At 35.3% G+C, this 12,861-nt stretch overlaps 1 protein-coding gene across 3 annotated transcripts in view; it reads right to left on the bottom strand.

Annotated features, from left to right (window-relative positions):
• LOC111516888 (uronyl 2-sulfotransferase homolog pip) overlaps positions 1-3,891 on the bottom strand; it is a 49,302-nt gene extending 45,411 nt beyond the window's left edge. Inside the window, exon 1 of one of the 3 annotated variants that reach the window (XM_074172323.1) lies at positions 750-3,891. In XM_074172323.1, coding sequence (XP_074028424.1) covers positions 750-1,091 — 342 coding nt within the window. In that variant the 5' untranslated portion in view covers positions 1,092-3,891. The remainder of the gene's footprint in view (positions 1-749) is intronic. The other 2 variants (XM_074172325.1, XM_074172324.1) reach the window with 2 other exon arrangements.
• Positions 3,892-12,861: the final 8,970 nt, after the last annotated feature.

Genomic DNA, 12,861 nt, shown 5'->3' with positions numbered 1-12,861 from the left:
ATTTTAATAATATCATGAGTACCTGTATTAACTATTACTCACACTTTCTGAAAATGAATTAAATAAATTCAGAAAAACAGAAATTCATCTACTTAATAATCTTTGAGTAAACGGATGAAGGGACTCATCGGTATAACTCTGTGAAAAAATTAATAATATTTACTGGAAGAACACTCAGATATATTTTTCAAATGTTCATGTATCTTTCAACCAGAGGGATATCCAGGCGAATTGAAGTGAATTATATCATACTCTTTCAATCATTGAGTTCAATTTTTCAAACAATGCCTTGGTGTTGATTGAATCAAAATGTCGTTTAAAATCGTTATGAATCACCAATAAGCTGCTGTTGGGAGATTTGTGCGAGCTGAGGGTGTGTGTTTAACACTTCAAGAGTTTTGCTCGACTTTTCAATTTCGAACTCAAAACTGAGAAATAAAAAATAGAGTGGTTTTGTAGCTATTGAATTAGCAATAGCTACATAGCGTATTTTTAAAGATATTATTCAGCTATTCACTCGAATGGAATCTGATAACTTCAAATTAGTTAAGACTATTTGATAAATTGAATACGTCTGGATATGAGTGGAAATAGATCACATATCCAGAGCTGTGACATTTGATAACATGCCTCATAAGTAGATTCCGACATTAGATTTGAGCTTAGTTCAATAATTTTTCAAATGGAAATTAAGTTATTATGATAGGCAAATAATATTGCAAAAATGATATGAACATGTAATACCTCACCTGTTCCAAATTTGTCATGTATTTCCCGTTTCCTCCTTTTAACCTAATGTGTCTAAAATTATTGAAACCTTGCAATTTTTGTAACAATAAAATCAAAATTTCGGATCCACACTTTGGTACATGATTTAAAAATAAAACATATTTATTAACTTCATCCATTTTGCCCAATTCTGCCAACGATTTGGTTACTTTTTTCCATGGTGATGGCGATGAAACTCTTTGTTCAATAGTTGGTGTTGTTGTTTTTGATTCTATCTTTGGTTTTTTCAGTAACAGAAAACTAAAGAAAACTGTGAATAAAAATGTCAACAAAAGCCACTGTATATATAAACGGAAACGCATTTTTTCAAAATAACATCAAACACTGCGTAAGAAACTTGCATGAGTAAAATATACTCTTATTTGCGCCCGGTACTGCACAGACTACTAAATCTGAAGGTGAAAGGTAAACAAGTGATCAAGAGAACCTCGAATATTTCAGCTGACTAGAAAAGGAAGAACATAATAGTGAGGAGGAACGGTTATCATTACTTTCGATTCAATTCAATATAAATGTTGTTTTGAAAACCGTTCAACAAATTAGAAAATGAAAGTAGGTATATATGAATATACAAGTGATGTAATTTGAGAGTAGGATGGATGGGATTTTTGAAACAGATAATTTGATTCATAGAAACGCTTAGGTACTTTTTTTTTTGTTGGCTCGTAAAATGTTTGTAACCAAATTTATATACTCCATTTCCGTACCGGATAATCCAAAAGATACGCGATAGTTTTGTAAAACTTTTGCGATTGTAGTTACACAATCGAAAAATCTTTCATTCTTCTTGGGACGGAATTTAAAAAAACTATGCCAATGTATGTAACTGATTGAGAATATTCGCCTAAAAAATGAGTCATATAACATTTTCAATAAATTATCACCATATAAATGCACATACAACATATACAATAAACAATTTTGTTTGTATGAATCTTGTTGAGAATGTTCATCTGAAACATGATTTATATAAATTATTTTCATCAAATTTTGGGAACTGTTTCAGTTTGAAGTGACAAATAGTAATAATAATAACAGGCGGCTCACTTCTGCGGAAACACAAGGATAAGTAAATGCATGCAATAACATTGGAGACGTTGGCTTATCAAAGCGCCTGACTTTCGCTTTCCTCAGGTCTAGTGGGCTGAAGTCAGAAACTGAGGGGTTCATCATGGCTTGCCAGATGGTGTCTTCAACACCTTAGTCTACCACAATCGCGTGATGGGTATAGAGGTTCTTGACACAAGGTGCAGGGCCTGCCGCGAGGCGCCCGAGACCCTAATGCACTTGCTAACAGCATGTCCATGATATGCGGTCTTGGCCTATATCCATCGACATAACGCAGGCCAAAGAGTGCTATATTACCATCTACGGCACTCTTATGGTATTTACGAGATACCGGGGTTGCCCCACGCTCCAGGGGATATCGAATCCGTTGTGGGGAATGGAAAGTGCCAAATTTATTGAAAATATCCGTTCCCCACCCTCTGGGTCATACAAGTTAAAACGCCTGATGTAGTCCTTCTCGACCACCAGAGCAAGACGATATTTGTCTTGGAGTTTTCAGCTCCTGATGAGACGAATATCGTACGAAAAGAGGAGGAAAGACGGATGCAATATCAAGGTTTTCTTTTCGAACTCTGCAGACTCTATCCATACCACTCTGTCAAGATGGTTGTTCTGATTATTGGAGTCCTTGGTGGAATGATGCCCTCTCTACTCTCGAATCCTCTGCTGCTCTAAGGCAGAAATTTTAGCCAGACGAATTCTCGGACCCAATGATAACTTACCCTACCGTGTGGGGAATGGTCGTTGGTTGATAATGCTGGCGCGCCCTCCCGAATGTATCGGGGATTCGGGGGATAGGGCCTGACCACCGCATACTACGGTGACAAAAATAACAGGTGGCGGTTCGCAACTGCGAATGAACTACAATCACATTCAGTAGTTTAGTTATCGGAAAGCTGCTTATTTTACGATGAAGACGGAAAGAAACCTATACTGGTACCCAGGAACAGACTGTGGAACCTACGTGGATCTTCAGGACGGGCCTGTAGAGACATCCGGAGGTAAACGTAGACTCACGGGAAACCGTCGTGTAGAATAGCCCGAGTTATATCACTTGAACCTAAAGATAAGAACCGAAGGAAAGCCCAGTTTCAACGAAGAATGAACCGCGAAAAGTTGAAGATATCTGCTACGCGATGTTTTTGAACGAGATAATTAAATTGCGATAGGGTTGCCGAAAATCAAAACACCACTAACATGCTCGACTAGGTCAGTGGTTTGCACTAAATCGTGTGAGCAACTAATTAAAGAAAAAAAAAATTTCAACAAAAAGGGGAGGCGCCACCAATTTTTGTTAGCCAGTTGAAAACCGTGTGTAAAAATTGTGGGTTTCCCCAAAAACTGGCGAAACCCATTAAAATATATAACTTCTCATAACAGTAATAATTCTATTTGCAATGACTAAGGGAGTTTATTACAATGATAAAAAATATAGAGTGGACCCTCTGTTTTCCAATTTCTCACTTTGATTACTAGATTACTACTACCATAATACAGTTTACACAACTCATCTCAATGAGGTTGCTTGTATTTTTTATATAGGATATAAACAAACACCGGTGAATTTCTTCATTCAATTAACTTAGTCTAAACTTAGCTGCTTTTCGGGTGCTCCTTCTTCGTAAGCTGCCAGGAGATGAATACTGTTCCGGCAGTATCGGTAGATACGGATGTAGTAGGAAGCCGTTAATATTTCCAATGGTAATTATTATAAAAGGTAAAGTCCAGGAAACTTTTTCAAGAGAATGAACTGGCAATCGTTTTCAATTTCCCAAATTCAAGCTGATGTAGATACGTTTTTCTTAGGATAATCTAACACCCTCCTAATACTGAAGGGTGTTTCCAACACAAAATAGACGAAGATAGTCCTCTGAAAATTGAGTGAAAATACTGACTATTTGCCCCTTTCAAAAAATCCTGCCTATGCAACAACTTCACAATATCAAAAAGGAACCAGAGTTGGCTGAAAATTCGAAAATCCCGTCCAAGTATTTAATGAGCGAAATAATTCAACCAGGCAATCACTTCATTCAGTAATTCACTGTCGAAAAATTCATTTCCACAAAATTTCCTTCCTTATCATTATGTCCTTGTCTGTGAGGAAAAAAAGAACAAAATTTCTGTACTGACCTAGTTGGTGTCATAGGCGGTTCAGAAAGGTTTCAAATACACTTAAATGCGCATATGGAAATAAATAAACTATCCGATTATTAAAAGTATAAATAATATGTTTAATTTATGACAAAACAATCCCCCCTTTACTCCCTTGAGAAAATTTCATAGAGATAATTGTCTCCATATAACTTAAAGGAGGAAGAAAATAACGACTAGAGGAAAAAAAAAAGTTGATAATAAGAATAAAGTGACTACACACAGTAATGACACCTTGTAAACGACTATTAGTTCATATTCCATCTGAGTCTTCCAGAGGATGACATTTTAAATCCTTCTCATTTCAAATAGATGTTCTACCTTCGGAATCTTTAATTTCGTAAGTCCATAGCGATACTATTCTTGAAATAATCATAGGTCCAACATACTTTTCGGCTAGTTTGGAAGTGAAATAATTCTTTCGATACACTAATTGTCCAACTGCGAATTTGTCTGGACGACCTCGAAAATCGTTTAAATTGTTTTTTCCAAATGTGCTTGTACATCCTGATAAATACGCGAAAAGGGCTGAATTTTATCATTGATTGAATGTTGAGGATATGAAAAATCGATAGGATTGTAAGTTGCAGATTCACCGTCTAATATGACTTCACGTCCAAAATTAACAAAATTGGGAGTGTACTGTGTCACCTCATGTTTTGAAGACCTGATAGCATAAGCAACTTTTGGAAGATACTGATCCCATAGCCGATGATTTTTAGAAACAAAGGCAGTAAGCATGGATTTAATAACGCGATTATTCCGTTCAGTGGGATTAGTCTGTGGATGATAATTGGCATTATAGGAAATATCAAAATTATATTTCATGGAAAGATCTCTGAATAGTTTACACCGAAACTGTACTCCATTATCAACTATCAAAGTTTTCAGAGAACCAAACATCAGCAAGACATTATCTTCAATGATCTGAGTCACAGTACTCGCAGTTGCGGTTCGTAAAGGAAATAGAAGAACAAACTTACTGAATGAATCACATACAGCAAGAATAAAACAGTAACCTTTGCACGTTTTAGGTAATGGTCCCATTAGGTCAAGGTCATAGCCAGGGGGATCAAGGGGGATTAATCCCCCCGAAAGTTCTACAAGCAACGGCCATTTGAAAATTATATCAAATACAACGATTGGCTTGTTTGAAGATCACAGGAGCCATGAGAATAACACCAACCGCGGCAATGGAATTAATTACTGACCTGTCTCCTCTGGACCTGTACCATCGTCCATAGAATCTATGGACGATGGTAGAATGTGAAGTTCATTCTGTCGCTATGCAGACCAAAAAAAATTAATTTTCATTCATCAGACTGGTTGCGTTTCATGAAACTTTTGTCAACTCACAAGCAGCAAAGGAAAATGGAAGTGTACTTTGGTATGAGTACATTAGGGAATGAAATGGTCCAGACGTTGTATCAGCATTTTACAATGTACTGAAAAAGCTAAACAATTATACAAAGCACGTAGTTTTTGGACCGACAACTGCTCAGCACAAAATGAAAACTTGACCCTTTTTACAGCTTGTGGGGGCCAGAAATTATCACTTTCGAGTATTTTGAGCTTGGATGCAGTTCATGGTCTTATAGGTAAAAAATGCATACATACTCCAGAAGTTTTGGATTACGAAGATCTAGTTCATCTAATAGAATCAGACAATAAAACAAAGTCATTAATTCATGTGCAGAAGATTTCCTAGAATTCCAAAATGGTTGTCAAACTGGAAAAAAGGTTGAGAATTGCCAAAACTCAATGATATTAACTGTGCTGAATTTATAGAAGGCTCTAGAAAACTCTTCTTTAAACCTGTACTGGAGCAAGAATCTTTTTCTGATGTGTATTTCTTGAAATCGAAATTCAAATTTGAATTACCAAAACAGGCCACAACCGATAGAGGTATAAAAGGTTAAGGAGCTTATATAGTATATGCCACCAAAAAAGTTAGAGAAAATATTGATTGATGACTTAGGATTCATTTATACTTTAAAAATCAACATACATGTAGGTACTGAATAAAATTATTGTTGTGCCATTTCTGTGGAAATGGAGGTTATTATTGATTGCCATGTTTAAATTTCATTTGCTCTTATAAAAATAAAAATTTGATTTTTAGAAAATCAGTTTTACCTCATTTCAATAAACCAATTCAGAAAATCCAATGCATTTGAAATGTATTTCTGAATTTGATTATTGCTCTTTTTGTGTGGATAATAAATCCAGTTACTTGATTGTTTTATAGTTTTGGGGCAATTAGTTCATTAAAATATCTGGCAAGTGGAGATTTGAAGATTGCATACAATGGCTATTATAGGCTACAGTAACTGAAAAACAATCAAAAACATAAATATTCCTTTTTTCATTATGATTCATACCTTTGAAAGGAGCACAAAAACATTCAATTTTGAAAAAACGCAAAGAAGTAATGCTTGAAAAACCATTTTGGAATAAACAAATCGTCAAATCGTCAAAACCTCTAAATTTAGAGATACTTCACTTCATTCTTTTTTTGTACGGCAGAATAACTTTCTCAAGCGCTTTCAAGTGCAACATGTGTTTTGTAAATGGTGCAGTGAAAATATTACTATAATGTATTATTTGAATGAGCTCTTTACTCATCTACTCATGTGGGTGAGATGCCTATGATTCAAATTTTTAGGAGGCGTTGATTTTTTGAGAAAGAACTGTTTTGGCTCTCTATTTCTATCTTGATATAAAAAATGTGGAAATATTCCAAAGAAAGGAAGGAAGCAATCAATTTCAAAAAAGTAATTCTATACAAAGACGTCCAGATCATGCAGACACAAACTGGAAGAAAAAGACTTTTCGAAATAGCTACTTTCATATAAACATTGAATTATATGAAAAAAAAAACTTTCGAAACAAATACATTTATATGAACGCTGAATTATACAAAAACACTTTCCCCTATTCAGTTCGTATTCCACACATTCAATATGGAATTGAAACAGATATCATTCACATTCATTCAATATATTGTGTAGGAATCCTATTAATGATATCTGATTCAATTTCATAACGAATCTGTGGAATACAAACTGAACAGAAAAAAGTGTTTTTGTACAATTCAGTATTCATATAGATGTATTTGTTTCGGAAGTATTTTTCTTTCGTGTAATTCAATGTTTATATGCAAGTAGTTATTTCGAGAAGGCTTTTCATTTCTTTCTTTTTGTGTCAGAAAAATGCTTCTTTTCATGATCCACACTTCTTTGTATAGAATTACTTTTTTGAAATTGATTATTTCTTTCGAAGATTCCTATATTTTTTATATCAATATGGAGAAGTAGGAAGTCAAAATATTTTCCCCAAAAAAATGTCTATTATCATGTTATTATAAATACTATTATTTACCATGTGGGGATACAGGTTTTGAGATACTTGGGCAAAGAGAAGGTGATGCGGTTTTCAATCTCTTTGGAGCCCTCAGCAAAGTATTTTGAATAAATTAATCTGACGAAGCCAAATGTGTCACATTTTATAGCAAAATACTTTCTTTCTGATCATTCTTTTTCCATTTCTTCATTTTCAGTTTCATAAGTTTTAGCGGAGCACTCTTGTATTGCTTATTACTGAGAAGCATAGTTATCTTTCCACTAGTTGATCCGATAAAGTTACCAGCGTCATGATGATCTGAGATTTATGAGCATGTTGAAAATTTTGCCAATGATACCGTGCTCGAGACAATATTTTTAATGAAAAAATGTGACATACACAGTGCATTTCTTTAAATTTAAAGCCCCCCCCGTTTATTTTTTGAAAGAGACAACTCAAAAAATTGTAATTTGGGATAATGAAATTAATGCATGAATACTTAATTTGGAAGTGAAATTAACAGACGAAACTTTCAAGATGGCGACTGGGCGCCATCTGGGAAAAAAAATTAAATGCGAATAATGCAGAACCCTAGAATATGCAGTCGATATCTTCACCTACTACAAAATGGCGGAATATTTAATAATTTCCAGAAGACAAACACATTAATATCGATATTTCTAGAAATATTCCTTCTTAACTGTCAAATGGCAATTCCGATAACTCGATAAGGTTTGTTGAGTTATTTTTTGTTTATAAAAACGACAAAAAATGTCAGTACGACAATGAATATCATTGTTTAGTTAGAATATTCTCATTTAGTTTTCGGTTTTACTAATAGAAAGGTACCTCGTCCACAATCTCTAAAATGGTCAAATATTGTCCATTGGAAAAAGAATTGAGGCGATTTTTACTTACGGTGCGACGCGTAACTTTCACGAGACCGAAAGGATTTTCATTGAACGTTTTCCGAATCGTCCTATCTGTAGAAATTATTTGAGGAAACTTGTATCCAAATTCATAACAAAAAGCCCCCAGGTCATCCGTCCATTTCAGAAGAACAGCAAGGATGTTTGTGAGGTGTCTCCTTATACTGTGTGGAGACTTTTGAAGAGAAATAGGTATCATCCATACAAAATTAAAATGGTACACCAATAAACTGAAGATGACCCTGATCAAAGAACAGAATTCTGCGAAATCATGACGGAAACCATTGCAAGCTACCTTTTTCCACAATATTTGTTTCAGTGACGAATGTACATTTTTTTAAACGGCAATGTTAACGGCAACGAAATTGCCGTTATTGGAGTGACACCAATTCTCACGTTTTCCGGAAAACATATACCCAATATCCAGAAAAAAATCAACGTTTGGGCAGGAATATTGGGAAACCATATTATAGGACCTCTATTCATTGATCAGAATTTAACAGGGGAACTGTATTCGAATATGTTGTATGAATATATATGTCAACTGCTGTTGACCCTCTCATCACTGAAATCGTCGAAGCGAATCCTAATGAATTCGATATGGATATTGTATTCCAACAAGATGGAGCACCATCACATTACTCCAGACAAGTAAGAAACTATTTGGATACTACTTTTCCCGATCGTTGGATCCTCTCACCAGATTTGACACCTTTGGACTTTTTTTATGGGGTATTTGAAGCAAAAGGTGTACGCTTCAATATACGGCAATATTTATAGATATATTGACGGCACTGTGTTCAAACATGTTCGGCGTGAAATATCGGATAGGCTATTCATATGCCAAGAAGTTCAAGGCAACCATTTCTAGCATCTTCTGAACTGACCCCAAGCTTATTACCTAATATTATGCAGTTAAATGTCAATGTATTCAGGCAATTATTAAAGTTTCCGCCGTTTTATAGTAGTTGAAGATATTGACACTATATGTGTTATAAGACCCCGCCTTTCCATTTAATTTTTTTTCTCAGATGGCGCCCGGTCGTTTCGTCTATCAGTTTTTTCAAAATGAATTATTCATGTATAATTTCATTATCCTAAATTTCAATTTTTTGAATTGGCCCATTCAAAGAATAAAAGAGAGGGACATTAAAGAAAAGCACTGTAAGTTTATATCTCAGCCAGCACAAGTTTATAAAGACTTCCATTATTGTAAGAGAACAACTAGCTGGTGCCAAAAACTGTCAATTATTTGATCATTGCATTTTATCTCCAACTGGCATATATCGATTTTTTTGTATCAGTTGTATCAGTTGTTTGTATCAGTCATATGAATCCTCGAGAAAAAAATTCTGGTCGATGAAATTCGGTTACGAGATGTGACACTTATTATATTTATATTAGATTTTGAGTTTTGTCAAATATTAAAACAGTTTCTGGGAGAAAAACCACTTCATCTTGACTGTACATAATGAGAAACTAATTGCAATTCGATTTCAATAATTGAGTAGTTACTTCATTACAAACTCAATAAATTTTTTGCTTGGGATCAATAAAATAGGGAAACATATTATTTTTTTGTTCCCAATATCAATGATAATGTGAAGTCGAATAATAAACATTATTGGATGTTTCACCCAGTACTGACTTATTCATTTTCTGCCATTCAACCCGATATAATTTCGAAATATTGATATATCTTACACCTACAAAAATTATTGCTCTTCTTTTCGATGTGAAAGCAAAATCAACATAAGTACAACCGAAATCATTTTGCACCGTAGACTCATCCGTCATTTCACTACCCCCCATCAGTATACACAGGGCAATTAGAGAAAAAATAGGAGTCTTTCTGAATATCTGGGAATAACTATACTTGCCTCTTCACAACGCAAGCGTGAGTCTCACGGGAGATATTCCCTGGGAAACGCACCGCAGCATTCGGTGTATCGCATCTGGAAAAGCCAAACGTTCCACCAAACGTTTTCGAAAAAATCGGAATTCGCGTTATCACAAAAATATTCAAGTGTGCGGTTTTTCTTTCTTTCGGTTGCTTGCCGCTCTGGAACACTTGACTCGTATAAGTGAAAATGTTAATGATGAATAATTTGGATAATTCCGTTGACAAATTGGATTAGTGTTATAATTGTGTTGCTGTCAGAAACCATACGCTTAGGTGAGTGATCTTATTGTCGAGTATTTTGAAGCGAATAGAATTTCCCAGGCTTTCAAAATATATGAGTAGGACTTGTTGATCTAATGAAAGAGGATATATCAAAATTACAATTTATTGTAGGTGAAAAATTTTGAAATGATTTTTTGTTTTTGATTCACCTAATGAACTATTTGGAAGATCTGAAAGCTTGTATGAATTCATATTATCTGTTATTCATTCTTACGAATCACAATTTAAACTTAAAGGTACGAATCCTAGGAATAGTGTCACCTTTTACCTCCGCGAACAAATATAAATATAATGAAAAACTGCTGGAAAATAATTCCATGAAAATCAAAAGATAAATACTATTCTGATCATTCCCACCGGTTGTGGCACTTGAATAGAATCAAAATTTCCCCAGATTCGTAATCAAGACCACCAACTTGCTACAACTACACCTTTTCCCTGAATAGGTCTAAAGTGTGTGGGTCTACTCGCAACACCGTAACCCGCAAAGGTTTATTGTAGCTTTTTCCCTGAATAACTTTCAGTCCTGAAGAATCCGAATTTGTCTTATTTCTCATGGAAACACCCCCGTATCTTCCGTATTAACTGAGGTAAAATGATGAAACCCTCAGAACTGATGGAAATGGTCAAAATGCTTGAATAGCGTTTGCCAAATTGATATACACTGCCCACCACTCGCGATGGAACAACCCATTTTTAACGTTAAAAGTACTAGGGGGCAAAAAATAGTTCGCTTCCAATACCTGAACCCCTTCATTCTATCTGGAGAGTACTCTCAGTTATTAAAGATACAGACATTTTCATCGTTTGGCTGTGAGATGCTATCATCCATTTTGAGCCTCTCTGAGGAAAAGGTCACAGCACCACATTTTCATGTTATTGAAATAGTGTGAAGCAGGGTACGAAAAATTATCGATAGCGGTATCTGATATTACTGAGGAAGACCATTTGTAAAACTGATTCTGTGTGCCGAACATCCAAATTTCAACCCAACCAGAAGTGAGAGCTCTCCGATTGATTAGCAAATACCGAAAAAAAAATAAAGAATTCTATTTTGAAAGGTTCACATCTCGAAAACTGTACATTTTTCAGCTTTGGCTGTGGACACTTCCAATCAGCACATCAAGAACTACAACATATCAAAATTTCAGCAAAATTCACGGCAAGCCATTTCTCATCAGAAAATTGAGGAAACATTTTGCCAACCGAAACAAAATTAATCTACATACTCATTGCAACACCAAAACAACCGTTAATTTTTTAAGAAAAACTCGCTCCCGGTAAACAAGTAGAACTTAGATTATTTTACCTACTTGCTGAATTGTTGTCTGAAATCATTTGGAGGGATTGAGTCACATCAGTTTCACTGAAAAAAAATTATGTAGTGCCCTGATATTACAATGGAAAACAGCTGGTCATTGATATTTACTGTTGAGGAAAGCCGTGGGTTCGATTCCCGCCTCGACCAGATATTTTTCTCGAGAGAAATTATCTGGTTGAAGCTGGGATGATTTTACAACCATGCTGAGAATCACACGTTAAAAGGTGAGACCTCGTTAGTCCTCAGCCGGCGCATGTTTCCCAACTTCTGGGAGTTGTCTTTCGTATGGGGGCGACAGCTGATTAACGGAAAAACAGATTCAGATTCAAATTTAATTCGACAATATTGTTGAAAGATCTTGTATTAACCCTCAGACCAGTTTTCATTACATTTGTTATTTCTAGTAGTGATGTTCCTTGTATCACTGTTGTTCTGCTGTGTTTATGTTCCCATTGCGTCCATTATTCCTGTGTTTGTGTTAGGTATCGATCCTGTGTTTCAATTGTTTTCTGTTCGTAAGTTCCTGTTCATATTTTAATATGCCTGAAGTTCCTATTTTGACTGATATCAGCTTATTTTGATTAACAAAATTCAACATCGCACGCTTGTCTTCCAGAAAAAATTGAAATTGTTTTAATTGCTGGTGAAGGCGTGAGGTCTTATTGTGAAGCGGCCGCTGAATTCAATAGAAGACACCTGCTATAGGTAGCTGTACACCCTGGAACTATCCATAAAATATATAATCTTTTCGTGAGCACTGGCCAATTAACAAAGGAAGGAAAAATTGTCAAACAACATAAAAAATTAACATAAAAAACAAAATTAGTTTAGCTGTTCTCGAGTTCTCTAATTATTATTTTTTATATACCAAAGTAAGCGCTGGTCAGGCCCTATCCCCAGAAGCCCCAATACATTCGAGAGGGTGTGCCAGCATTATGAACCAACGACCACTCCCCATACCATGGGGAAAGTGATCATTGTGTCCAAAAATCATGTGCCCTGAGCAAGCGCAGTGAGTCAAGAATGACAGCTTTCTGCATCTGTCTGGTTGAGATTTCTGCCTCAGTGCGGCAGGC

This window comes from Leptinotarsa decemlineata, unplaced genomic scaffold (genome assembly GCF_025532065.1).
Source record: "Leptinotarsa decemlineata unplaced genomic scaffold, Ldec_3_MD MMD2_tig00000090_RagTag_RagTag, whole genome shotgun sequence".
Taxonomy (NCBI): Eukaryota; Metazoa; Arthropoda; class Insecta; order Coleoptera; family Chrysomelidae; genus Leptinotarsa; species Leptinotarsa decemlineata.
The sequence above is the reverse complement of the archived record's forward strand: the minus strand, read 5'-3'. Positions and strand labels throughout refer to the sequence as shown.